General features: G+C 45.6%; 1 protein-coding gene across 1 annotated transcript in view; it reads left to right on the forward strand.

Moving 5' to 3' along the window:
• Positions 1 to 5,700: 5,700 nt before the first annotated feature.
• Positions 5,701 to 27,514, forward strand: part of LOC128699067 (hemicentin-1-like) — a 175,815-nt gene continuing 154,001 nt past the window's right edge. The window contains exons 1-2 of the mRNA XM_070096530.1: positions 5,701 to 5,982; positions 26,790 to 26,927. Coding sequence (XP_069952631.1) covers positions 5,701 to 5,982; positions 26,790 to 26,927 — 420 coding nt within the window. The remainder of the gene's footprint in view (positions 5,983 to 26,789; positions 26,928 to 27,514) is intronic.

Raw genomic sequence — 27,514 nt, forward strand, 5'->3', positions numbered from 1 at the left:
TATGCGTTTCCCCTCCCTCACATAAAACTTACGTATTCGTCCCTTAGCCACCCCATCCCACCACCCCAGTAAATTCTCTATGCCCCACCTTTCCTCACTGAGTTCTGCCCACAACGTCTCAAATCTTCCCTGCCCCTCCTCATCACCCAGGATCCTCGTGTTTAGTTTCCAATAACTCTTACTGCTCCTGGCCAGCCCATCCCATCCCAGGTCTACCACAATTGACCTGTGATCAGAATATTCCACCTCCACTGTACGCAAGGACTCCACTCTTACCCACTTTGTGATGTACACCTGATCTAGCCTCGCCGCATATCCATGTCTAACAAAAGTGAGCTCCACCTCCCAAGCCCCACCCCCAAATACGTCATGTAGACACACATCTCAGATCACCTAGGATAGTTGAAAAATGCCCTTCCCCATGCAGCTCAACGTCTGCCCTGCGAATAACACAATTCCAATCCCCTCCCACAATAGCAACAGGTGGTAATGAACGGAAATAATAAACGAGCTCATCCCTTACAAAATCCGCTTTCAGACGTGCATCACTCTCTGCGGGTGCGTACACACACACTAACGCCACTCGCTCGCCCATCCACCATCCATCCACTCTGATAATACGCCCCTCGCCCCCCCTTCACTTCTACTAACCACAAATGGGCTCGCCTCCCAGAGTACGACTCCCACCCCTCCCTTCAAGCATCCCGTCTGCATCACAAAAGCCCTATATCCATTCACCTCCAATACACACCCTACCTTGATATTGTGCTCTTGCACAAATACAACATCCATTCTATGCCGGCACAAGAAACTTGCAAACCATGCATGCTTCACATCCTGACACAAACCATTAATGCTAACTGTCATACACCTTATGCCAGCAGTGTTTTCTTCCCCCTGTGCTTTGACACCTTCCTCACAATGCCACCATGTACTTTCGGACCTCCTTTATGCATGTCTCTACTGGCAGCCTTAACCCCTCCCCGGTCCAGCTCCGGGTCCAAAGTCCCCGAGGGACCACCACCATTCTCCTCCACCACCACCACCTTGACGGTCCTCTGTGCTGGAGTCAAGACATCTTCTGAATCCAATGTCACACCCTCACGCTTGCACGTGACTCCACCTGTTTCCATCCTCACCTCCTGTGATACCTCACGGTGAACCTCCACCTCCACCACATATCCAACCTTCCCACCATCTGGGCACATTGCCCCGTGAGACACTACCAAGTCGATGGGCTCATTTTGCTGTCCACACAGTTCTGCAGCATTCCTCACATCAGCCCTCGTCACCGACTCGCCCTCCCTATCGGATTGGGGAAACAGCGAGGTGAGCACAGTCTCTAGGACCTCGTTGATGGCTTCCTCTGCCGAACCATGCTGTCCCCCACCATCAGGCAAAATGGGTCCCACAGGGCCCCCAGCCACAGGGGCCAGCAGGTCCGCACCCACCACTGCCTCCACTTGCTCCACCTCCTCACTCCACAGACGACCAGGCTCATGGCCTTCCTGTAGCTCCAGAGCACGTCCATCTTGCCCAGATTCCCCTGCGGCAGTACATTCTAAACCATGAAGTCGAGTCTGTGGTTCACAATGTGCGGCAATGTGATCATAACCACCACAACGCCTGCAGGTTCTGCGTTGCCCAGCATAGGACACCATGAGCTGAGTCCTGAAGGCCTCCAATATAACATATGACGGTATGGGGTGCCGTATCGTCATTTTCAGTGAAAACGTGCCCTCTGGGTATCCCACGTATGCACCTTCTACTCACTTGCCGGGCTGTTCTAGGTGAACGGTCCTGTAGTCCTTGAAAACACTGCGTATGTCCGTTTCATCAGCCTCAAATGGTACATTTCACACTCTAACCCATGTATAATGTCTGGAGACTTCATGAAGGCGGACACTCACCAAAGAATTGACGTCCACTGGCACATCCTGGTATTTCTCTACCAGCCGCTCATAGACGCCGGTGTTCAACAACTTAACAAACACCCTGTATGCGCCATTAAGTGCTACACCATACAATTCTTCATCCTGTATACCATCGTATCCCGGATGATTAATGGCAACAGCACAGGAGCAGCTTGCGGTGAAATCGCCCCGCGAACCAGCTGGATACCCACGGTATTTACCCTCCTCCTTACACTCTGCGCCATATTGGAAAAAAACAGGAAGTCTTCCAATCGCCGAGAGAGGGCAGCAGGCGTACGTCTGCTCACACCAACAGACGAGCAGAGAATGTTTATATTAGAAATTGTGCTACAAATTTGTACAACTATAAAGCTTCTTATTTGAAATACTCATTTGTACTTCATGTTGTAATTTGTTTACTGTAATTTTTACCACTGAATATATCATTGCTTAGTTAATCTTAAGCTAATTTTAAGCCTGCCCACAATGATCTGCATACAAGGGACTTTTGGCATGTACACTCAACCACTGTATTTCTTTTGTACAACTATGTATCATGTGCAAATAATAATAAATAAATAAATAAATAAAATTCTTGATCTAATTTTACCACTGCATTGTCCTTAGGCAGGTTGTTGATATACGACCTTGCTGCATGAACCACTGCTTCACTTCCTTGAGACAGCCAAAAGCCAAGCTGGTTTGGTTGAAACATTTTGGCCGCCTGTGAATACTTTAGACAGCAGCTTTGGAAACGAGGTGGTGTAAAGTGTTACCCACTGCAATTGGCCTAATTCCTCCATCATTCGCGACCTAGCTGCCAGGGAGTGTGGACGTGCCTCGCACCTCTCTACTGACAGTCTAGCAAGCTATCCAGTGACGTCATGGCATTTAGCGTGAGGAGGCAGGTGAATACCGTTGGTATAGAGCTTATTCGGGGGGTGATTATGCCTGAGACTGCACAGGTATTGCTACCCAAGATTATCCGTGACACTTATGGTATTGAGGACAAGGATTTGTATGGTGTGACTTTAAATGGAGTCTACTAGATATTTGTGAAACTACTCAAGGGGCCAGTGTATGAGGAGCTGGTTGAGCAATTTCAAGATATCTGCGTAGATGTGTCCCCTGCAGTGCGTGTGCGTATGGTGGATGTCTCACGACAATACACGTGGTTACCCACGTGTATTGCGCAATGTGCCCTTCGAGCCAGCACAGTGGATCTCAGCTGTGTTTTCAGAAGATACGGAGTGGTACACATGGCAAAACAAGGTAAGTGGGTGGCTGGGGTGTATGCTGGTCTACCCGAAGGTACATTTACCCTTAAGATGTCTCTACGACAGGCCATACCGTCGTATGTGTACCTTCATGACTTCTGCACACAGGTCATGGTGTCGTATGCTGGACAACGACGGACATGCCGCCTCTGCGGCGAATATGATCATATGGTGGCAGTGTGTGGGCAGCAATGGCAGGCCAGGAGGCCGGCCGGTGGAGCAACAAATGACGATGGGCAGGTGGCTTCCATACATAGACGACAAGGAGATGGTGGGTGTGGTCGCCTTTGGAGTAAGGAGACTGAGGAGCCTGTGGTGGAGTCGAAATATGAGATGACGTCTCCCGAGTTGCCTACATTGCCGGTGTTACAGCAGGCTTTTGGGGAGGACCAGGTGACGGCAGAAGTGGAGGAGTTGGATGCGACATTAGCGTCGGTTTTGCATACCATGTTCTCATCTATGGATGTGGTCTCCCCGGAGCTCATGTCCATGGCGGTCGAGCAGCAACAGGAGGTGGTTGTTGGTGCTGGTGAGACTGGCGGGGACATGATGACTCCTGGTCAGAAGGCATCGACGAAGGTGGTGGTAGAGGTTCATCGTGTGGACAACCCGGTCACAAACATGGAGGAGGAAGCTGGGATGAGGAAGAGGGCGGCAGCAATGTTGGACTCCGACGACGTCCTGATGCCGGCTCAGTGTACCGGGAAGAAGGCATCGGTAGACGGGGGGGGGGGCAGTGTGCTAATGGAGGTGAGCAGCGACAGCAGGTGGTGCCAGGTGGCATGGGTGTCGTGCATGGAGAGCATGGCAAATGGGGTCCCCAGGGCCCAGGTGGGCATGCAATAGTAGTAGTGGGGCAGCGAGGGAGGAAACCTTAGCCAGGTGAGAGCGGGGTTTAGGTAGGGGCGGGACACGTCGTGGCAGGTGTGGTGAGGTCTGCTGCATGATGGCAGTGCCAGTTAATGGAGTGCGTGTCTTGGGGTGCCAGTTAGTGTGTGCCTTATGGGTGGGACATGTGCCCAGTGTTAGGATGAAAGTGGCTTGATATGTGTTGTTCAGATGTATCTGCAAATTGTGGAGCACGAGGTGTGTTAGGTCCTGTTAAGAGGTGTTGCTGCCTGTGCCTGTGTGCGCCAAAGGTATGCTGGTGTGGTTGAGGGTGGCGTGTGCTGCTGGTGTGTGTATGAATTTTGGACTATTATGTTACGTTGTATAATATTATGGGGTGGGGTCTGTGTGGTTTGAGTGTGGAAGGTAGTGTGGTAGTTGTGTGTTGTATGTAGTAGGGTTGCTTGGTGGAGGTTTGAGGAGCGTCTTTATGTTCTATAGAATATTGTCAAGTATTGTGTATGTATATTATTCCTGTGTATTCACACTGTATAAAAACAGTGTTAGTTGTGAGGGGCTGCTGTTATGTGGCTTCTTGTATGCACATGTACACAACCTTTGTAATAAGGCTGTGTCCCAATGTTCATTTTAGTATCCTTGTTATTACTTGAGGATGCTGCGAAATGGGCTATTTTATATACATGTACTGTATCAATGCGATAAGCTGTTGTATTCATTTTCTTTATTGTATTATTTGTATGTTTGGTTGAGAATAGGTTTGGGTGAGAAACGCAAGGGGAGGGGAGCGGCAAGGCTTCCCACAAGGTTGGGCTGGGGAGAATTTAGGAATAGGTGTCATTACCTACAGTGAATTCCTGATGTGTGGTAAATGTATTTCATGTTATGGTAATGTATTGATGTGATATATACCTAAACCAAGACTGTTGTTAATACATTGTTCAAGCAGTCTTGTGGTCGTGTAATACACTTTGTGGACTAGCATGAAAACTGTAATATTTATGTATATATGTCAACATGTCTAAGATTAATGCAGGTTGCTGTGGTAAACCTGTTTGATTTAGATTCGGAGGGGGATAAGGGGAGGGTGTTGGAAATTCACACAGGGTTGTGTGTGTGGTGAATTATTAGGTGTAGACTCATCATTCGCTGCCTGGATGAGGTAGAGTGCGGTAGTGCTTTGCACCCCTCTACTGTTTTCCCAGACGAGCTACTCAGTCAACAACATGGCGCCAGGTGTGCGCAGGAGAGTGAATACTGTGGGCATTGAACTCATTAGTGGGGCTTTAACGCCTACGTCAGTCGATGTGTTATTGCCCAAAATTATATGAGAGACATACGGCATCAGAGACAAGGATTTGTATGGAGTAGCACTGAATGGTGTTTATAGAATATTCGTGAAGGTGCTAACTGCTCAAGTATACGAGGCGTTGGTGGATCGTTACCAATATGTCAGCATTAACGTAACACCGGCAGTGAGGGTCAAGTTGACGGATGTATCACGACATTATTCGTGGGTCAAACTCCGCAACGTGCCTTTTGAGGCTGATGAAGTAGATATTCGAAATGTTTTCGAACGTTATGGAACTGTACATCTAGCCCAACCTGGCAAATGGGTAAAAGGAGCTTACACAGGATTTCCTGAGGGTTCTTTCAATCTCAAGATGACGCTAAGGCATCCTATACCCTCGTATGTATATCTCAAGGAGTTTAGAACTCAGGTAATGGTAGTGTATGTGGGTCAGAGGCGTACATGCCGACTGTGTGGCGAATATGACCATATGGTGGCAGACTGTGGCAAGCGGAATATGGCTCTTGGGCCGGCAAGGGGCGGAGCACCTATGCATGAGAAACCGATGCCTGAGGAAGAACAGGGGCAAGGTGGAGGGCGTGGTCGCATGTGGAGTGAAGAGGTGGTGGCTCCTCCTGTGGAATCGGAAGAAGTTGTGATCCATGAATCACCTGGCCCATCAACAGTACAGTTGTCAAGTGAGGAGGTGCAGGTGGGCGCAGCAGTGAAAGCTATTGAGGAGAAGTTGGAGACGGTGATACAGGCTATGTTACAGTCTAAGGAGGTGGAGAGTCACAGCGAGCAGGAACCTGGGATGAAAGCAGAAGGTGTGTGTGGGAGGGGCAAGAATCAGGTGGCACCTGTGATGGACAGTGCGAGTGTCATGGAAGGACATGGAGGCGGATTAAGGGTGGTAGAGGTGGAAGTTCATTGTGCTGGCTCCCAGGACTCAGATATGGAAACTGAGGGAGCTACAAGGAAAATGGCAGCAGCATCAGATTCGGACGATGTTCTGACGCCGGCGCAAAGGACAGGGAAAAAGACATGGGGTTATGGTACCCAGAGTGACTCTATGAGAGGGCCACAACAGAAGGGGGGGGGATGGTTGGGAAGGAGGGTGGAGTATGTGGCAAAGACAAAGCCCAGGGGAATGGTCTGAAAGGGAAGAGTCTTGACATGAGGCGGGGAGGGAAACCTTAAACCGGCCTCAGGTGTGTAACAATAAATATTAATGGTCCGTGTGATGATGTTAAACGTGAGTGCATCAGGATGTTTTTGAATAGGTACAAGGTTGATGTAGCTTTTGTGCAGGAGCACAATTTTAAGCTTGGTCGTGAATTAGTGGTGCCTGGGTATCAGGCTTATGTGTTGCTGTCTGAGCGTTTAAAAGGAGGAGTGGGTGCGTTGATCAGGGAGGCGAGCCCGTTTGTATTGCACAGGAAAGAGGGGGGAGGGGGGAGAGTATTACGTGTGGAAGGATGGTGGATGGGAGAGAGAGTGGCGTTTGTGTGTGTATGCCCCAGCAGAAAGTGACGTGAAAGTAGAGATGGATTTTGTGTGGGAGGAGCTTGTGTACTACCTACGCACATTACCGTCTGTGCGATTGTGGGGGGGGGGGGGAATTGGAATTGTGTAGTTAAGAGGGCAGACGTGGAACCCAGAGGAGCAGGATATTTTTCCTCAGTCTTGGGGGGCCTGCTTAGAGATCTTCAGTTATGTGATGCTTTCGGGGGAGGTCTGTGGGAGGTGGAACATACATTTATAAGATTGGGATATGCGGCTCGTTTGGACAGGTTATATTTATCTCAGAGGGTTTTGGAAGAGTCTTTTAAAACTATTGAGATGGTGTCTTCCGATCATAGGGCAGTATTAGTGGAGGTGGGGTGGGATGCTTTGGCTCATAGGCAGGGAAGTTTTTAGAAACTGAACACGATGGTTTTGGGGGATAGGGAGGGAGTGGAAGGTTTTGCAGTATTTTGGGAACAGCTCTGTGCAGACAGAAGGACTGAGGAGGATGTGGTAGGATGGTGGGATAGTGTGGCTAAGGTAAGAATACGTCAATTTTAAGTGAGGGAGGGCAAACGCATTAATCAATTGCGGTATCGTTTGTCAAATTATTTAGAATCTAGATTACAGGAATGTTACAAGGGGGGAAGGGTGTCCGGGATGTACCCAGTGGAGGATATACACATGTTGAAGGACAGGATAAGGGATTTGCAAGAAGAACGTTTTGCCGCGGTACGGGTACAGGCGGGGTTGGACGAAGTACTCAGAGGCGACAAGCCATCAGCTTGTGTGCTGCGAACGACTACAATACCGGGATTGCAAGTCATTTCTTCGGTGGGGGGTTTTAGAGAGGGTCAGGTATTACAGGAAACCACGGGGATGAGTGCATATGCAGATAGATGGTTAGAGGAATACGGGAAAAGTAGTGGGGTGGATGGCGAGGTTCTTGGGCAGGTATGTGAGTATGTGCCGTGTAAACTGGGTAGGAGTGATCGGGAGGCACTGGGTGGGGTCATTGAGGAGGAGGAAATATGGAGAGCCCTTATGGACATGAGGAAGGGAAAGGCACCTGGGATCGATGGCTTACCAAGCTAATTTTATGTACAGCACTAGGGTCTGCTTAGGGGTTTCCTAGTAGGGTTAATGAATGCCATGAAAGAAGGAGGTAAGATGGGAGAATTGCAGGCAACGGCGGTGGTGGTGTTGGTCCCGAAGGGTAAACAGCAGAGTACCCTTCAGGATTACCAAGCCATTTCACTGCTTTGTGCTGATTATAAATTGTTCGCGAAAATTCTTGGGAATTGGCTTAAATGTGTTGTGGGGAGGGTCGTGTTTGAGTCTCAGTTTGGGTTGCCTGGTAGGTCAATGGGTGAGGGCCACGGGATCATAAAGGGGTTCCTGGAGGACATGGAAAGGGGAAGAGGAGCGTTGGTGGCATTGGATTGGCAAGGGGCTTATGACAGGGTAGAAAGAAAGGCTTTGAGGGATATTCTCCTACGACAGGGGTTTGGCGAAGAAATAGGGGGTGGGTGGATACGTTGTACTCAAACGCGAAGGTAAGGGTGCAAATCAATGGTTGTGTGGGGGAGGGAGTCAACATGGAGTGGGGTCTTCGGCAGGGATGTCCATTATCACAACTATTGTTTGCATGTGTTCAGGATCCCTTTTATAGGATGGTGGAGGATCGCCTAAGGACAGGGATGGGATGGTGAGCAGATGCCTTGGCCTGGTTTGGTGGGCTATGTTGATGATACAACTATTTTGGTGAGTGAGGAGACACGGTTAGGACTTTTGGGGGAAGTTGTACACAATTTTGGGAGAGCTACTGGGATGAAGGTAAATCTGGAAAAGTCAATGATAATGGGGCTGGGAGAGTGGGCAGGGAGATTAGAATGGGGATGTGATGTTGTGCAGCGTATTGGTGTTCTGAAATACGTGTTTGGAGGTCCCTTGATGTTTCGCCCACGTATAACTTGTTGCAGTCATTACAAGGGATTATGTATACCCCTGCAGAGGATGGAGGGTTGTCCTGTCTACTACTGGTGATGTCCTTGATGGTCGTGGTTGTGGAGGTAGATACTTGGAATGATGTTTTGGCAAAGATGTTGGAAACATGTTTGGCAATGGAGTTGGTGGGAAGGACTATGTATCTCTTCTCGGCAGTGTCTTCTCTGGGTGTGTTGAAGATGTTTAATGCTCGCCGTCTGCAGTCTGCAACAAGTTATACGTGGGCGAAACATCAAGGGACCTCCAAACACGTATTTCAGAACACCAATACGCAAGCAGGTCTGACGACACAAGGAATGCCTGCGTACAACACCGTAATTCACACTACCACTTGATAAACTACAGAAACTCAAGACTTATCGCCACAGAAGACAACACTCAATACCGAAGAATCCTGGAATCATCACTTATTTCTATATCCGACAACTTCAACCAGAATAGTGGCTTCTATAACATAGCTGAACCACTTGCCAAGAAACTTCTTCATCGCTATCCCACATAAGAACACTGTAGAAGGTCTGCTCACAAACTTTTCCAATCTCCTTTCCAAGCTACCCAAGTTTTTATACTCTATAACCCCACTCGGTACATCATCAGATGCAGCATTCTTCACCTGACCTCAGCATTCTGAACCGGACTATAAATACTCGCGTTCCTTCCACCCCAGGTAGTTCTGTTTGTGACTTGAAAAAGCCCACTGTGTGGGCGAAACGTAGTCAATAAAGGATCACATTATACTGCATTTGTGTTTATATTTCCATCTACAACTCTGTTAGAAAACCAGTACTTACCTATGTCCTTTCTAAATCTAAATTTATCCAACTTAAATCCATCATTCCTGGTTCTTACCTGGTTCGACACCCTCAGTACTTTATTAATGTCTCCCTTGTTTATGCCCGTCATCCACTTATACACTTCAATGATATCTCCCCTCATTCTACGCCTCTCCAGAGAGTGGAGATTTAAGGCTTTAAGTCTATCTTCATACGGGAGGTTCCTTACACAGTAAATCATTTTAGTCATTCTTCTCTGTATGTTCTCTAATGAGTCTATGTCCATCCTGTAGTAAAGGGACCAAAACTGAGCAGCATAATCTAAATGAGGCCTCACTAGTGATGTATAGAACTGTAAAATAACTTTTGGTCTTCTGTTACTTATAATTCTTGAGATAAATCCAAGTAATCTGTTGGCCTTGTTGCGCACATTAAGGCACTGCTGTCTTGGCTTTAGATTTCTGCTTACCATGACTCCCAAGTCTTTTTCACATTCTGTATGACCAAGCTCTACTTCACCTAGATTATAGCTTCGAGGGTTATTTTCATTACCAAGGGCAAGTACCTTACACTTATCCACATTAAACTTCATCTGCCATTTTTCAGACCAAGTCATTAATTTGTTCAAATCGTCCTGGAGTTCATTAATAGAAGCAGAAGATACTTGAAGACGATGTAATCAGTCCATCACCCTTAAAGTTTTGAGGTGGTCAGTCCCTCAGTCTGGAGAAGAGCATTGTTCCATAGTATGAAACAATATGGAGATGAAGTGACAGGATGGAGCCTTATATAGCGCCAAGAGGTGAGACGTAGGTCACTAGAAGAGGTAAGAACTCAGATGTTGGGAGGTCAGGTCCCTCTCAAATCCAGCCGTTCTCACTAGTAGAGGTTGTCGAAGTTGATTGTAGGTCTGTACCAAGATACCCTTGTGTTGCAGTGTCTGACAGATTGAACATTAAAATGGTATAAAATACCGACAGGTTGTTAGGTAAGACACATATGCAACAGTTAGGTATCTTTATTTCGAAACGTTTCGCCTACACAGTAGGCTTCTTCAGTCGAGTACAGAAAAGTTGATAGAAGCAGAAGATACTTGAAGACGATGTAATCAGTCCATCACCCTTAAAGTTTTGAGGTGGTCAGTCCCTCAGTCTGGAGAAGAGCATTGTTCCATAGTATGAAACAATATGGAGATGAAGTATGTATGTATGTATAATGTTCGCCAAGACCGTAGTCCTGGCACGGGTCTCAATCTTGCGATGACCCGTCTCTGGCTCCCGAGGGAGAAAGGTTTCTACAATGATGCGACATATGCTGTTCAAGCACTCTTCTGGTCAGTTCAACTGGTGCATCTCATAAGCGACAACACCGTATGTACTCCTAACTGTGGACACTAGCGAGGAGGAGGATATGTCGTTATCACAGGTAACAGCTTGTCTGGTTCGTTGAATCCATGGTACACTAGTGTGGCCGCAGTCATCTCTGGGTCCTCTTCGGGAGGGAATATCACTCCTAGTTGCCTGCGGAGCGTCTCAGTAACTTCGCACTCCAGAAGATAGTGTGTTAGGGGCCGCTGGACAACGTGCTGACAGTACTGGCACATCTCCTCCTCAGCCTTGTCTACCATCATCTTGGCTGTGGGAAAGCCCAAACGAAGCCGATGGATGGCGGTACACTGCGCTCTGGACCAGGTTACAAAGCATGGCTTGCTTCTGCAGTGTTTTAAAAACTGAGGTTGGAGAGTTGAAGGAGGAGGTCTTGCTTCTCCAGGAGGAGATTAGGAGGCTGAAGGTCCACCTCAATGGGCCTGGGAGAGAGTGTGAGGTGGTTGGAGATGTGGGGAATGAGGCTTCTAGCAGTGAGGTGCAGTCTGTCTCTCACTGTGAGGAGGCTGTAGGTGGGGAGGTAGCAACGGCTACCAGCAGTGAGGTGCAGCCCAGCACCTGCTACAAGTGGCGAGTTGTTCACAGTAATGGGAGGCGCATCAGAGTAAGGAAAGTTAAGAGTGAAGATCTGAAGGTAGGAAATCGCTTCTCTGTTCTCCAGGATGAATGTACTTCAGTGGCCAGTGAAGGTAAGGGTACTACTGCCCCTGCTAATGAAGGTAAGCGCATTCTTGTGGTTGGTGACTCTCAGGTAAGATATGTTGACCGTGCTTTTTGTAATAGGAATAAGAAGATGAGAGATAGAGTGTGCTTCCCTGGAGCTGGTGTTGGGGACATTGTCAACAGGCTGGATAATATCATGTCAGGTAATGGAAACAAGCCCATTATCTGTCTCAGTGCTGGTGGAAATGATATTGGGAAGGGTAGGAGAGAAGAGCTGCTAGATAAGTACAGGTCAGCTATAGATTTCATTAAGTCTAAGGGAGGGATCCCAATCATATGTAGCATCTTGCCTAGAAGGGGAGTAGGAAATGAATGGTTGTCTAGGGCAATTGGTGTAAATTGCTGGCTAGACAGATACTGCAAGGAACTTGCAATCCCATTCATTGACAACTGGAACAACTTTTATGGCAAACATGATATGTATGCAAGGGATGGGGTACATCTCTATGGGGCAGGGGTGGTAGCACTTGCAGACTCGATTGAGAAGGCCATTGGTGAAATGCCTATGATTTTAAACTGATGGAAGATAGAGGTATGGGTGTGTGTGGGAAACAAGCAGGTTGCAACACTAGGGTTGGAAACAGTAAATGTATAAAAGGCATTCAGCATGAAGTTATAAATAAAGACAATAGAACAGGTCAGCAAACAAAGGGGGACAGCAGAGGGCAGCAAGGGACTAGCTCCCTTAAGGTTTACTATACTAATAGCAGGAGTGTTAGAAATAAGATAGATGAGCTAAGATTAATTGCAAGTGCAGGAAACATAGATATTATTGCTATAACAGAGACCTGGCTCAATCTGAAAGATAGAGAGATGCCCTCTGAATGTCACATACAAGGCTATAAATTATTCCACACTGACAGGGTCAACAGGAAAGGTGGTGGAGTAGCGATGTATGTCAGAGACAATTTAAATTGTTGTGTTAGACAAGACATTAAATTAGAAGCGTCAGCCACTGAATCTGTTTGGTTACAGCTTCTCGAGGGCCGAGAAAAACTAATTTTGGGTGTGATTTACAGGGCCCCAAATCTTGATAGGGAGTGCAGTAAACTTCTATGGGACGAAATTCGTAAGGCATCTACATACGAAAATGTTGTGCTAATGGGAGATTTCAACTATAGACAGATTGACTGGAGCAATTTGACAGGAAATTTAGAGTCGGGTGACTTTCTTGATACGATCCAGGATTGTTTTTTAAAACAGTTTGTGACAGAGCCAACTAGGGGAAATAACCTCCTTGACTTGGTTCTTGCCAGTAGGGAAACACTAATTAATAATCTTGAGGTTAATGATGAGCTTGGGGAGAGTGATCACAAATCACTCAGTTTTAACATATCATGGAATTCCCCTAATAATGGCAATCAAGTCTCCGTCCCTGACTTTCGCTTGGCTGATTTCATAGGACTGAAAAATTACTTAGGTGGGCTGAACTGGAATGACCTGACTAGGGGTCAGGTAGGTGGTGATGGTTGCCGATATGATGCTTTCCAGGGCATAGTTCTAGCTGCTCAGTCAAATTATGTTCCAAATAGGGAAATCAGATCAAACAAAAATGATCCTAAATGGATGAACAATAGATTAAAATATCTGATTGGTCAAAAGAGAGGCATATATAGGCAAATCAAAAGAGGAGAGGGGCAATTAAGAAATCGATATATTCAGTTAAAGAGAGAAATAAAAAAGGGAATTAGAAAAGCAAATAGAGATTATGAGGTTAAAGTTGCAAGAGAATCGAAGACTAACCCAAAAGGATTCTTTCAGGTATACAGAAGTAAGATCAGGGACAAGATAGGCCCACTCAAAAGTTCCTCGGGTCAGCTCACTGACAGTGATAAGGAAATGTGTAGAATTTTTAACACATACTTCCTCTCAGTTTTTACACAGGAGGATACCAGCGATATTCCAGTAATGATAAATTATGTAGAACAGGACGATAATAAACTGTGCACTATTAGGGTCACAAGTGACATGGTCCTTAGGCAAATAGATAAATTAAAACCTAACAAATCCCCAGGCCCTGATGAACTGTATGCAAGGGTTCTAAAGGAATGTAAAGAGGAGCTTAGCACACCTTTGGCTAATCTTTTCAACATATCACTACAAACTGGCATGGTGCCAGATAAGTGGAAAATGGCAAATGTGATACCTATTTTCAAAACAGGTGACAGGTCCTTAGCTTCGAACTATAGACCAATAAGCCTAACCTCCATAGTGGGAAAATTTATGGAATCAATAATTGCCGAGGCAGTTCGTAGCCACCTTGAAAAGCATAAATTAATCAACGAATCTCAGCATGGTTTTACAAAGGGGCGTTCCTGCCTTACGAATTTATTAACTTTTTTCACTAAGGTATTTGAGGAGGTAGATCATGGTAATGAATATGATATTGTGTATATGGACTTCAGTAAGGCTTTTGACAGGGTCCCACATCAGAGACTATTGAGGAAAATTAAAGCACATGGAATAGGAGGAGAAATTTTTTCCTGGATAGAGGCATGGTTGACAAATAGGCAGCAGAGAGTTTGCATAAATGGGGAGAAATCAGAGTGGGGAAGCGTCACGAGCGGTGTTCCACAGGGGTCAGTGTTGGGCCCCCTGCTGTTCACAATCTACATAAACGACATAGATGAGGGCATAAAGAGCGACATCGGCAAGTTTGCCGATGACACCAAAATAGGCCGTCGAATTCATTCTGACGAGGACATTCGAGCACTCCAGGAAGATTTGAATAGACTGATGCAGTGGTCGGAGAAGTGGCAGATGCAGTTTAATATAGACAAATGCAAAGTTCTAAATGTTGGACAGGACAATAACCATGCCACATATAAACTAAATAATGTAGATCTTAATATTACGGATTGCGAAAAAGATTTAGGAGTTCTGGTTAGCAGTAATCTGAAACCAAGACAACAGTGCATAAGTGTTCGCAATAAAGCTAATAGAATCCTTGGCTTCATATCAAGAAGCATAAATAATAGGAGTCCTCAGGTTGTTCTTCAACTCTATACATCCTTGGTTAGGCCTCATTTAGATTATGCTGCACAGTTTTGGTCACCGTATTACAGAATGGATATAAATTCTCTGGAAAATGTACAAAGGAGGATGACAAAGATGATCCCATGTATCAGAAACCTTCCCTATGAGGATAGACTAAGGGCCCTGAAACTGCACTCTCTAGAAAGACGTAGAATTAGGGGGGATATGATTGAGGTGTATAAGTGGAAGACAGGAATAAATAAAGGGGATGTAAATAGTGTGCTGAAAATATTTAGCCTAGACAGGACTCGCAGCAATGGTTTTAAGTTGGAAAAATTCAGATTCAGGAGGGATATAGGAAAGTACTGGTTTGGTAATAGAGTTGTGGATGAGTGGAACAAACTCCCAAGTACCGTTATAGAGGCCAGAACGTTGTGTAGCTTTAAAAATAGGTTGGATAATTACATGAGTAGATGTGGGTGGGTGTGAGTTAGACCTGATAGCTTGTGCTAACAGGTCGGTTGCCGTGTTCCTCCCTTAAGTCAATGTGACCTGACCTGACTAGGTTGGGTGCATTGGCTTAAGCCGGTAGGAGACTTGGACCTGCCTCGCATGGGCCAGTAGGCCTTCTGCAGTGTTCCTACATTCTTATGTTCTTATATGGAGGGGGTTCTCCCTGAGTCGCTGCTCGGTACCACTGTTGAGATGGGGTATCACCTAAGACCTCCCCCATAAGTTTCATGGCTCTGGCAGCCACCAGTTTGGTCTGTCGTAGGCTGATTGGGACAGTAATCCCAACATGTGGATAGTCTGTTGCTGCCTTGGCTGCATCATCTGCCGCCTCATTTCCACGGATGCCAGCATGGCTGGGGATCCAGTTCAATGTCGATCTGTTACCCTGAACTTCTAAGGCTGTCATTATGCTCAGGATCGATGTGATGAGGTGAACATTGTCCTGTGGTTGAGGATGGGAGAGGGCATTGATTGCAGAGGTGGAATAAACATGTATGACAGGTCGGAGTCGATGTCGTAGGGCATGTGACAATGCCTGCTGAATCGCCACCAACTCAGCTTGAAGGATCGTGCAGTGGTCAGGGAGTCGCCAGCCTTGTGTGTGACCATTGTGGTACAGTCCAGCTGCTGCTCTCTTCCTGTCAGGGTCGACAGAACCATCTGTGAAATACACTGCACATGTGCCTCCCTCTGCCAGTGCCATGCTTGTCTCAGCATGATTGCTGAGAGTGTCTTGACTGCAGAGACGCTTAGAGATGGGTAGCTGCATGATGCAAACATCGGCTGGATCTGAGCGCCAGGGAGGTGGTGGATGGTACCCAGCAACAGGAAGGTCACAACTCTTCTCAAGGAGTAGTTGTATAGGCAGCAGCTTCCGCCCAGCAGCACAAAACGAACGAATCCAGGAGTAGTCCGTGAAGAGTGTAGGATCTTGTGACATGGTTGTCAATATCCGTCTCCTTAGTGGGGTACCTTGCTGCCTGTGCAGAATCGTGGCCACTTTGCAGGCGTTTATGTATCTTACTCTGTCAGCCAAGGAAGGAAGCCGGGCCTCAGATCTGAGACATACTGTGTTGGTCCAGATGGGGGCCCCAAGCATAGTTCTTATCGCCTGATTTTGTACGACCTCCACTCTTTGCCTGCTCTGCGGGAAGAGATGAGCTAAAGCCGGTGCACCGTAGTCAATGAGCGAGCGTATAGCTTGTATATAGTACAAGCGAAGTACATCTTTGCTTGCCCCTGCACGGTGCCTCGTCATGGCTCTCATGGCGTTGAGTCTGAGTAGAGCACGTGACCTGACATACTCGGCCTGTTTCTGAAAGGTCAGCTTTTTATCAATGAAGATTCCCAAGTACAGGTAGGAGCCTGTCCACTCAAGTTCTATATCCTGAATACGTAATCTATTCACAGGATCTGGTCCCTTGAACATCATTGCAAGAGATTTCTCGGCCGAGATCTTGAGGCCTAGTTCCTTGCAAGACTGCGTAATTAGGTCCAAAGCTCTCTGAGCCTGTCGTTCTAAATTGTCTTTCCCATTCACTACGAGTGCAAGATCATCAGCATAGCTGACACAGGCCTGCCTGCCCCTAAGGTAGGACTCTATCCAGGCCAGGAGGCGTCCTTTGATTCCCTTCCGAGCTAGTATTGCCAGAATTGCTGTGGGGCTGGCTAGCTCAAATGCCTTTTCAAGGTCGAGGTAGACGACAATACTAGGTTTTTTGTTACTGTCAGCAATCTGGCTTAGTAGAGTGGTTATGCACTCTGCTGTACCCACTCCTTTGGTGAAGCCAAATATGTGATGATGAGAGGGTCCAAGTTTCCATAGGAGGCGGTTTAACACCATCCTCTCAGCAGTCTTGGCTAAGCAGCTGGTCAGCGATATGGGTCTCATACTGCCTGGGTCCTTGGGCTTTGGAATTGGTACGATTGTAGCTTTCTTCCAAGCTGCTGGGAGTGTCCTGGCCCTCCACGACTTGTTAATGACGTCTAGTATGGCCTCCCATCCACTCTGCCCAGCCCGTGCAATCATGGAGTACGTCACACCATCGATGCCCGGGGCAGTGTCACCTGTGTTCTTAATGGCACGTCGGAGTTCCAAGTCCGTGAGGTCTACATCAGTCACATCTTCCGACTCACATGCAGCTTGTATCGTTAGCTGGCGCTGTGGCAGAAGATCCGTCTGTATATTCCGGATTTCCTGTGGGAGCTGAGTGGAGGCTCCCCTGGAAGTGAAAAGCTCCACTAGTTTCTCTGCTTCCTGGGATGGGTTCGGGTGTGCTGGTGGCCTCGGCTTGCTCTTGCCAGTTGCTATGTTGAGCTTGCCCCATATCTCAGATAAGGTGGTGTGATGCCCGAATGTTGAGCACCACTCCAGCCATTTCTCAGTTTTTACTCTGAGAGAGATTCTGCGGGCATGCTGCACAATGGCTCTCAGAGTATTCCTGTTCTCTGCCGTAGGGTTACGCCTGTATAGCTTCCTAAAAGAGTTGATGCGGTGGTTCTGCTCCCGCACCTCGTCGTTGTAGAACCACCAGTCTCTTTTGTGAGTGCGTCCTGCAGACTTCTTTGGAATTGCGCACTCTGCTACCTGGATGAGAACAGTGATTAGCTCCTGTTCAGCCGTATCACAGTCTTCAGATAGAGAGTATGTGGACCACCAGTCATGAAGATAATCCTGGAACACCTTCCAGTTGGCCCTCTTTACGTCCCATCTAGGAGGCAGCACAACTGTGGGAGGCCTGTTGATGTTGAAGGTGGTGATCACTGCAAAGTGGTCACTGACAAGGTGAGGATGGGTTTCCCATGTGGCTCCTGCTGCAAGTTGTCTTGACCCAAAGGTAAGGTCGAGGCAGCCACCCAACAGGTGTGTGGGGTCTCCATTGTTTAGCAACTTTATCTCTGGAATATCGTGTAGGAGCATTGCTATGTGTCTGCCAGCAGCATTGGTTGCTGAGTGAGAGTGCAGCATTGGATGATGTGCGTTGAAATCTCCACCCACAATGATACACTCAGTACGTGCTAGTGCGAGGAGCTCTGCAATGTCGAGGGTGTGTCTTGGGTTCTTGTAGATGTTATAGATGGTAATGGGCGCCCCAGGTATGTGCACAAGGATGGCCTGTACCTCGACATCCTCCCCACAGTCCACAGGGTTGGCAATAACCTCGTGAGGTATTGTATTGGATACAAATACAGCTGTGCCTCTGCAGTGAATGCCCGGGTCCATGTGCCGAAAATACCCAGCAAAACCGGGTAGTCTTGGGCACATAGTCGGGACAGTCAGAGTTTCTTGTAGCAAGACGATGTCAACCCGATCCCGAATTACTGCCTCCAGCAAGAGGTGCTGCTTGCCCCTCAGGCCCTGAATGTTCCATTGTAGGACCTTGAGGGTGTGATTTGGTACCGAGGTTATTCCATCGCTGTTGTTTCCTGAGCTGGAGACTGAGTCCTGCCCGCTCTGAGAACCTGCAAATTCATGGCATCCACTGTCTCCTCTTCGGTCAGAAAGCACACTCTCAGGAGAGTACTGACCATCTGCCGGAATGCGCTCTGTTGTTCCGTGGAGTTGATTGTGTTGCAAATAAGATCCGTGAACACCTTGATGAGTGCTACGAGATCCTCCCTGGTGAGGGCCTGCTTTGGAGATGGGTTCGAAACAGTGGATATTATCTGGGCTGCTGTGGTCTGTAGGGACTGCTGAGGGTTGGATTTCTTTATTGTATGCACCGTGGTCTGTTGCTGTATACCAGGTTGAGTAGCCGGGATCTGCTGGTGAGGTGCCAGTTGAGTCTGCAAAGCGCCTGTGCCGGGTAAGGAGTGCCTGCGTTTTCGTGCTATGGTCGGTGGGGGCTCGTTTAGTGCAGCCTGCTGATCGCATTGACCCGATGCACCCTGTTGACGCCTCCTGTTCCTCTTGTTTCTGTTTCTTCGTTGAGGTAGGGGTGCAGGAGGTTCTTGACCTTGACGCCTGGTTGAGGCTTCTAGGGTTGGAAATTCCTGGGCATTGACTTGGTTTAGCTGCTGAGAGACCTGCGGTATGGCAGGGTTCTCTGCATCCATCGGTTGATGATCCGTCATAGCCTGTTGCCGAGTTTTTGGCGTCTTCCAGACTTCTTGAACTCTGGCGAGCCTCTCGGGGCATCAAGGATTCCAGGCATGGTGTTTCTGCCTGCAGTTCGGGCATTGTGGAGTGGGTGGCGATGCATTTTTCAGCTTGGTGATGCATTCCTCGGTAGGGTGGTGCTGGCTGCAGACACCGCAGATTACTCTGTTCGGACAGAGTGCACCCAGGTGTCCATAACGCTGACACTTGAAACAGCGAACTGGTTCTGCTGTGAAGGTCCTGACATCGTACCTGCCCCAAGAACCGAGGTCCAGCTGGGATGGCAGTGGTCCTACATGCTGAATGAGAACCTGTCGGGTTGGTGCGTTGCCTGCCGTCTTTGCCTTGAGACGTTGAGCTGACACCACACTGGGGTGAGCTGCTACTGCCTCGATGGGCATCATCAGCGGGTATCGCATCACTACACCCTTGGTGATCTTCTGCCGAGAGTCCAGTTCCTCCAGGGTGAATGAGCGATCTGTCTCCATGACTCTCTTCAAGGTGGTATACATTTCCTTGTTGAGAGGAGTCAATATTGGTTCTCCCCTCAAGTTGAACCATATCTTGAACTTCAGGTTGTGTCGTGATTCCAGGTATGAAACAACCCCATAGTGGGTTCTGTGGTCCCCATAAGACTTCACCTTGAATTTGCCAGGTCGGTTGAGCTGGTTTGCCTGCTCCTTGGACGGACGGTGCTTCTTCTTCTCCACAGTGTTCCATCCCTCTTGGTTTTCGGGGGTTGCGGTGTTTATTTCCGCACCTGTTTCTATTGTCGCTGGCTCCATGGTTGGGACTGTCAGATCTGCTACAATGTGAGCAGGATCTTCCTCTTCCTCTCGCAACTTCTTCGCTAGAATTTCGCCCCACATTTCCATGTGCCTATCTTGTGATAAGGTAGTGAACTCCGTGAACTGAGAGTGTGTCCTACAGTGATGGAGATGAAGTGACAGGATGGAGCCTTATATAGCGCCAAGAGGTGAGACGTAGGTCACTAGAAGAGGTAAGAACTCAGATGTTGGGAGGTCAGGTCGAAATAAAGATTCATAAGAACATAAGAACATAAGAAAGGAGGAACACTGCAGCAGGCCTGTTGGCCCATACTAGGCAGGTCCTTTACAATTCATCCCACTAACAAACATTTGACCAACCCAATTTTCAATGCCACCCAAGAAACAAGCTCCGATGTGCAAGTCCCACTCAAATCCAACCCCTCCCACTCATGCACTTATCCAACCTAAACTTGAAACTACCCAAAGTCCTAGCCTCAATAACCCAACTAGGTAGACTGTTCCACTCATCAACTACCCTATTTCCAAACCAATACTTTCCTATGTCCTTTCTAAATCTAAACTTATCTAATTTAAATCCATTACTGCGGGTTCTCTCTTGGAGAGATATCCTCAAGACCTTGTTAATATCCCCCTTATTAATACCTATCTTCCACTTATACACTTCGATCAGGTCTCCCCTCATTCTTCGTCTAACAAGTGAATGTAACTTAAGAGTCTTCAATCTTTCTTCATAAGGATGATTTCTAGTGCTATGTATTAATTTAGTCATCCTACGCTGAATGTTTTCTAACGAATTTATGTCCATTCTGTAATATGGAGACCAGAATTGAGCTGCATAATCTAGGTGAGGCCTTACTAATGATGTATAAAGCTGCAGTATGACCTCTGGACTTCTGTTGCTTACACTTCTTGATATAAATCCCAGTAATCTATTTGCCTTATTACGTACGCTTAGGCATTGCTGTCTTGGTTTAAGGTTGCTGCTTACCATAACCCCCAAGTCCTTTTCGCAATCTGTATGGCTAAGTTCTACATTATTTAACTTATAAGTGCTAGGGTTATGGACACTCCCGAGCTTCAGAACCTTGCATTTATCTACATTGAACTGCATCTGCCACTTTTCTGACCAAGAGTAGAGTTTGTCTAAATCCTCCTGAAGTTCCCTAACATCTACGTTTGAATCAATTATCCTACCTATCTTCGTGTCATCGGCGAATTTGCTCATATCACTAGTAATTCCTTCATCAAGATCATTGACATATATTATAAACAACAACGGGCCCAAGACTGATCCCTGAGGAACGCCACTTGTTACTGATCCCCACTCGGATTTAACCCCATTTATGGACACTCTCTGCTTCCTGTCTGTGAGCCATGATTCGATCCACGAGAGCACTCTTCCCCCAATGCCATGAGCTGCTACTTTCTTCAACAGTCTTTGTTGCGGAACTCTATCAAATGCCTTACTAAAATCTAAGTAAATAATATCAAATTCTTTATCGTGGTCAACAGCCTCAAAAGCTTTACTGAAGAAAGTTAATAAATTAGTTAGGCAAGACCGGCCTCTTGTGAATCCATGCTGAGTATCATTAATCAAGCTATGCTTATCGAGATGGCTTCTTATAATCTCAGCTATAATTGACTCTAGTAATTTGCCTACAATTGAGGTCAGGCTTATTGGGCGGTAATTTGACGGTAACGACTTGTCCCCTGTTTTAAAAATAGGAATTACATTAGCAATCTTCCACATATCAGACACTACACCTGTTTGAAGAGATAAATTAAAAATATTAGTTAATGGTTCACAGACTTCCATTTTGCATTCCTTTAGAACCCTTGAAAAAACCTCATCAGGACCCGGTGACTTATTTTGCTTCAGTTGGTCTATCTGCTTCACAACCATTTCACTAGTGACAGTGATGTTACATAATTTATCTTCTTCTGGCCCACTATAAAAATTAATTACCGGAATATTATTAGTGTCTTCCTGTGTAAAAACCGAGAGAAAATAATTATTTAAAATCGAGCACATTTCATTCTCTTTGGCAGTAAGATGCCCATAGTTATTTTTAAGGGGACCTATCTTATCTCTGACTTTTGTTCAATATACCTGGAAAAAACTTTTTGGGTTAGTTTTAGAATCCCTAGCAACTTTAATTTCATAGTCCCTTTTAGCTTTTCTTATCCCCTTTTTAATGTCCCTCTTAATGTCAATATACTGATTCATAAGATGACCCTCGCCTCTTTTGATACGCCTATAAATTCCTTTCTTATGCCCTAGTAGATATTTCAGCCTATTATTCATCCATTTTGGGTCATTTCTATTTGATCTAATTTCTTTATAAGGGATAAACGTTCTTTGAGCAGCATGTATTGTGTTCAGAAAACTGTCATATTGATAGCTCTCTTCGTTACCCCAGTCAACAGATGATAAGTGTTCTCTAAGCCCATCGTAATCTGCTAAGCGAAAATCTGGGAATGTTACTGAGTTATCCCTACTATCATGCTTCCATTCAATTCTAAATGTAATTGATTTGTGGTCGCTAGCACCCAGTTCCTCTGAAACTTCTAAATTATTAACAAGGGATTCATTGTTTGCCAGAACTAAGTCAAGCAGGTTATTACCCCTTATAGGTTCTGTCACAAACTGCTTCAAAAAACAATCCTGAACTACTTCTAAGAAGTCGTATGATTCTAAATTCCCAGTCAAGAAATTCCAATCAATATGACTAAAGTTAAAGTCTCCTAGAATTACTACATTATCGTGCCTTGTGGCCCTAACAATTTCCTCCCATAGTAGTCTCCCCTGGTCCCTATCTAAATTTGGGGGACAGTATATCACACCTAAAGTTAATTTTTCATGCCCCTCTGAAAATTCTATCCAAACAGACTCTGTATGTGTTACTTCAGACTTAATACCCGTTTTTATGCAACAGTTCAAGCGATCTCGGATATACAATGCCACCCCACCCCCCTTCCCGATACTTCTATCTACTTGGAACAATTTAATGGCAAATACATCTATGTTACCTGCACTAGCAACTAGTCTCAACTCGTCCATCTTATTCCTAGCACTGCGACTATTTGTGTAATAAATATTTAAAGACCTCCTCTCTCTTTACCCTTCCTGCTCCTTTCTGTTATTCCACTAAAGCTATTACTGTCCTTGTCAATTAGTGCCACTGGCTTTCCAATATCCACCTCATTTTGCCTATTACTAGTTCTCCTAGTACTCATATTACTACCCTGAGACTTCACAGTTTTCCCGCAAAAACCCATACCACTAACTATTCCTAGTTTAAAGACCTAACAGCTCCCTCCACTGCGTTGGCCAGTGCTCCCACCCCACACCTAGATAAGTGAACCCCATCCCTGGCATACATGTCATTTCTGCCATAGAAGAGGTCCCAGTTGTCAATGAATGTTACCGCATTTTCCTTACAGTATTTGTCCAGCAAGCAATTGACACCAATTGCTCTGGACAACCATTCATTTCCAACTCCTCTCCTTGGCAAAATGCCACAAATGACAGGTTTCCCACCCTTCCTCCTAATTATCTCTATTGCTGACCTATACCTGCTAATCAGGTCCTCACTCCTACGTCTGCCAACATCGTTGCCTCCAGCACTGAGACAGATAATAGGATTGCTCCCATTACCTCTCATGATGTCATCCAGACGGCTAACAATATCCTTCATCCCAGCCCCAGGAAAACACATTCTCTGCCTCCTACTCCTGTCCTTCAAGCAGAATGCCCTGTCCATGTACCTAATCTGGCTATCCCCAACAACAACAATGTTTTTACCTTCCTTGGCGTCGTCCGTCGTGATGCTCCGAGTAGTTGACTCACATTCGCCAGGTAGCATTACACCACTTGTAGAATTCGTCAAGACGTTCTCGATGGTCTTCGTTGGGGTTTCTAGGGATGTCTCACTCACGTCTGCCAATGCTTCTTTGGTGCTCGTTGTGGCATTCCCAGTAGAACACTCACATTCGTCGGGTAGCACCGACGTAGTCTTCTGGTTTCTCGTTGTTTCTGCCTCTCCAACCGTTTTCTTGATCTTCAGCTTGGTTCCATGTTGCCCGGCCACTGACCAAGCTCCCCTCTTAACCTGGGGACTCACAACAGGAGGATTACTACGAATCCTCTTGTTCTCCTCCGTTAATCGCCGTATCTCCATCTTAGCAACTCTGAGCTCTTCTCTCAGCTGCTGGTAAAGTTGCTCAAGAGAGGGCATCCTGGCCATCGAAATAAAGATACCTAACTGTTGCATATGTGTCTTACCCACTAGGCAGACTGTTCCATTCATCAACTACCCCTATTACCAATGTTCATTTACACATTTTATTAGTGCCCTAGAGTCCTTATGGAGGGGGATTCCCCTTCCAAATAACCTCTCTTCCCTCTCTCCTCCTCCCTGTCTTCCATTCATCAACAACAGCCTTCAATAAAGGTAACTGTCATGTTGAATGTTCATTCTTTTGTGCATGTAAATCTATCTTTTAGGTAAAAAAAAAATTGTTGTTGATACTTCTGGGTGTCTGGAACGAATTAATTGGATTTACATTATTTCTTATGGGGAAAATTGATTCGAAAATCGTCCATTTCGATAATAGTCCCACTTCCAGGAACGGATTATGGACGATTATTGAGGGACCACTGTATATATATATATATATATATATATATATATATATATATATATATATATATATATATATATATATATATATATATATATATATATATATATATATATATATATATATATATATATATATATTTGTATGTAATACTAGTTAAGCACGTGCTAGAAGGCACAGCGAGAGTATAGTCTTGTGGGAATGTGTGTTTCGTTTTGGTAAGTTTGTATGTGGCGTGTTAGATTTTTATAAGGAGTTTGGTGTTGTTATACTTACTAAAATCATGATGAACCATTTGGATAATACTTATTCATGTCCTAGTCTTGGGTTCTTTAAAATATTTACATAGCCTAGTATTGTACCGCTAATTTAGCATGTGGTATATTATCTTGCATTTTGAGCGTGAACTTCATGTTATGCAATGTTGTTTTGAAAGTTTGTATTTCATGGTTGATAAATTAGACACATGTGCAACTCTTGGGTATCTTTATTGAGGAAACGTTTCGCCACACAGTGGCTTCATCAGTCCATACAAAGGAGAATCTTGAAGAACAGGAGGAGAATGAGGTAATCAGTCCCTCAACCTTGATGTTATGTAAGACACATATGCAACAGTTAGGTATCTTTATTTCGAAACGTTTCGCCTACACAGTAGGCTTCTTCAGTCGAGTACAGAAAAGTTTATAGAAGCAGAAGATACTTGAAGACGATGTAATCAGTCCATCACCCTTAAAGTTTTGAGGTGGTCAGTCCCTCAGTCTGGAGAGAAGCATTGTTCCATAGTATGAAACAATATTGTTTCATACTATGGAACAATGCTTGGGAATTCTTCGCTTGCCTAATTCTTGGGCACGACCTACTTCAACATTGAACAAATGTTACACGACCTATGACTTCTGCACCTCTCCTGCCAACGGTTTATAAGCTCCTTCTCAGCACGTATGCCGCATTCTATTCAAGATTGATGGACTGACCACATCGACTCAAGGTTGAGGGACTGATTACCTCATTCTCCTCCTGTTCTTCAAGATTCTCCTTTGTATGGACTGATGAAGCCACTGTGTGGCGAAACGTTTCCTCAATATACCCAAGAGCTACACATGTGTCTAATTTATCAACATGTCGGTTCTCTGAACCATTCATCTATTTCATGGTTGTTAACATTAATAATTGATATTATATTGGTGGTGTATATTCTTCTACTTATTACGGTGTATGTGTATAGGAATGTATGTTTCATATCTGTTTTAGTTGTAAATTTATGTTTTTGTGTCTTGTTGTTCATGCACTACCAACTCTTGGTAAATACTCATTAAGGTTTTGATGAGGTCAGGGTATGACCATTAATTAGGATAATTAATGTATGTTATTTAGAATGGGGACTGTACATATGTTAAGGGGTGAGAAGTGTCAGCTGTGTTTCTGCACTGGCAATAATGATTATTGTAAAGGAGGGTTTGTAGGATGTGTTGTGGGTTATGTATATGGTTGTAATATGGCCATTATCTATGGTGTTTATTTTCTGTACTGGGATTGTGTACTAGAGTTTTTGTAATATCTAGTATGGTTTTTAATTTTATACTCTTATACATTATTGTATTTGTTCTATGTTTTAAATAAAAATATAAAAATTATTAGGCAATGGAAGGTTATTACATCTGTTGCCGGATAGGTCCTGTATTTTATTTATTTGCTATTATGTACTGTTTTAAATAAATTATAAAAGAAAAAATTCCTCCATCCTTCTTTTTAAGGGCACAGAGTGATGTTCCAAAAAAAGAAAGATTTAATTTCGTCAGGAATCAAACCAGCCAAGGAATTGTTGGTGAACCTTGTGATCTCTGAAATCAGTGTCTCTGTAATCTCCCCGATAACTGGATTAACCATTTCTTTTAAATGCTGTGGCCTTATTCCAGTGTAACCCCCAGCAGAGATGGATGGAAACGACATTATTGCTTTGTAAATGTCCAAGTCTTGCACAATCAATGGTTCCACAGTGGGGACAGAGGTGTTGGAACTGTTGGTGCCTCTGGTTTCCATGGCAGGGTGCTAAGTCCTTCAGCACTGTCAGCAGTCCTGGGGACACCTACATCTTCACTGGTGATAATTCTGATTGCCCCCACTGTGTTGTCCTCTTCAATTTTCTTGCTCACCTGGACTCTGATCTTTTTGCTGCCAGTGGAGTGAGTGGTGGTTCTGCCTCTCCTGTTTTTGTATTGATGGGGAAGGCGAATGTGGTTATCAGCTCTAAGAAAGTCTCTTAAGGATTAAAAGATCACTGTGGCTAGCCTCTTTCCCCTTTTTTCTGGCACAGCTAAGCATAAATTGCCAAAAAGTAGCAAGTTTTGCCATGCCTTGATGGTTGGTGGAGCATGTAAGATAGCGGAACCATCGTTTACGTTTTTTTAAGAGGTTTGCGAGTTTCCCAGCTGCGTGTGGATGGGCTGCTTTAGGAAAAAGTGCGAGTGTCCTTGTACTTGTTCCTTTAATTGCTTCCAAGATATTATCTGATGAGCTGAGATCTGTTGGAGTGGGTTCAGGTGCCTGAAGTGGTTCTTGGTTATAACTTTCCACAGGTGGACATCCTGAGCCAGGGCAGCTACCGTGTTTGTGGAGGAAACTATTAGAGTTCAGACAACGAAGCTGTAAACACGACCGACACTTGCCCCTTCTGGTATTGCCAGCCGTACCATTTCCATGGCTGCTCGCTTCCTCCTAATTGGCGTTCATCTCGCTATCTAGACTGTAGTAGTGGAGTACAACATGCTGA

Source organism: Cherax quadricarinatus, chromosome 54, assembly GCF_038502225.1.
Source record: "Cherax quadricarinatus isolate ZL_2023a chromosome 54, ASM3850222v1, whole genome shotgun sequence".
NCBI classification, from domain to species: domain Eukaryota; kingdom Metazoa; phylum Arthropoda; class Malacostraca; order Decapoda; family Parastacidae; genus Cherax; species Cherax quadricarinatus.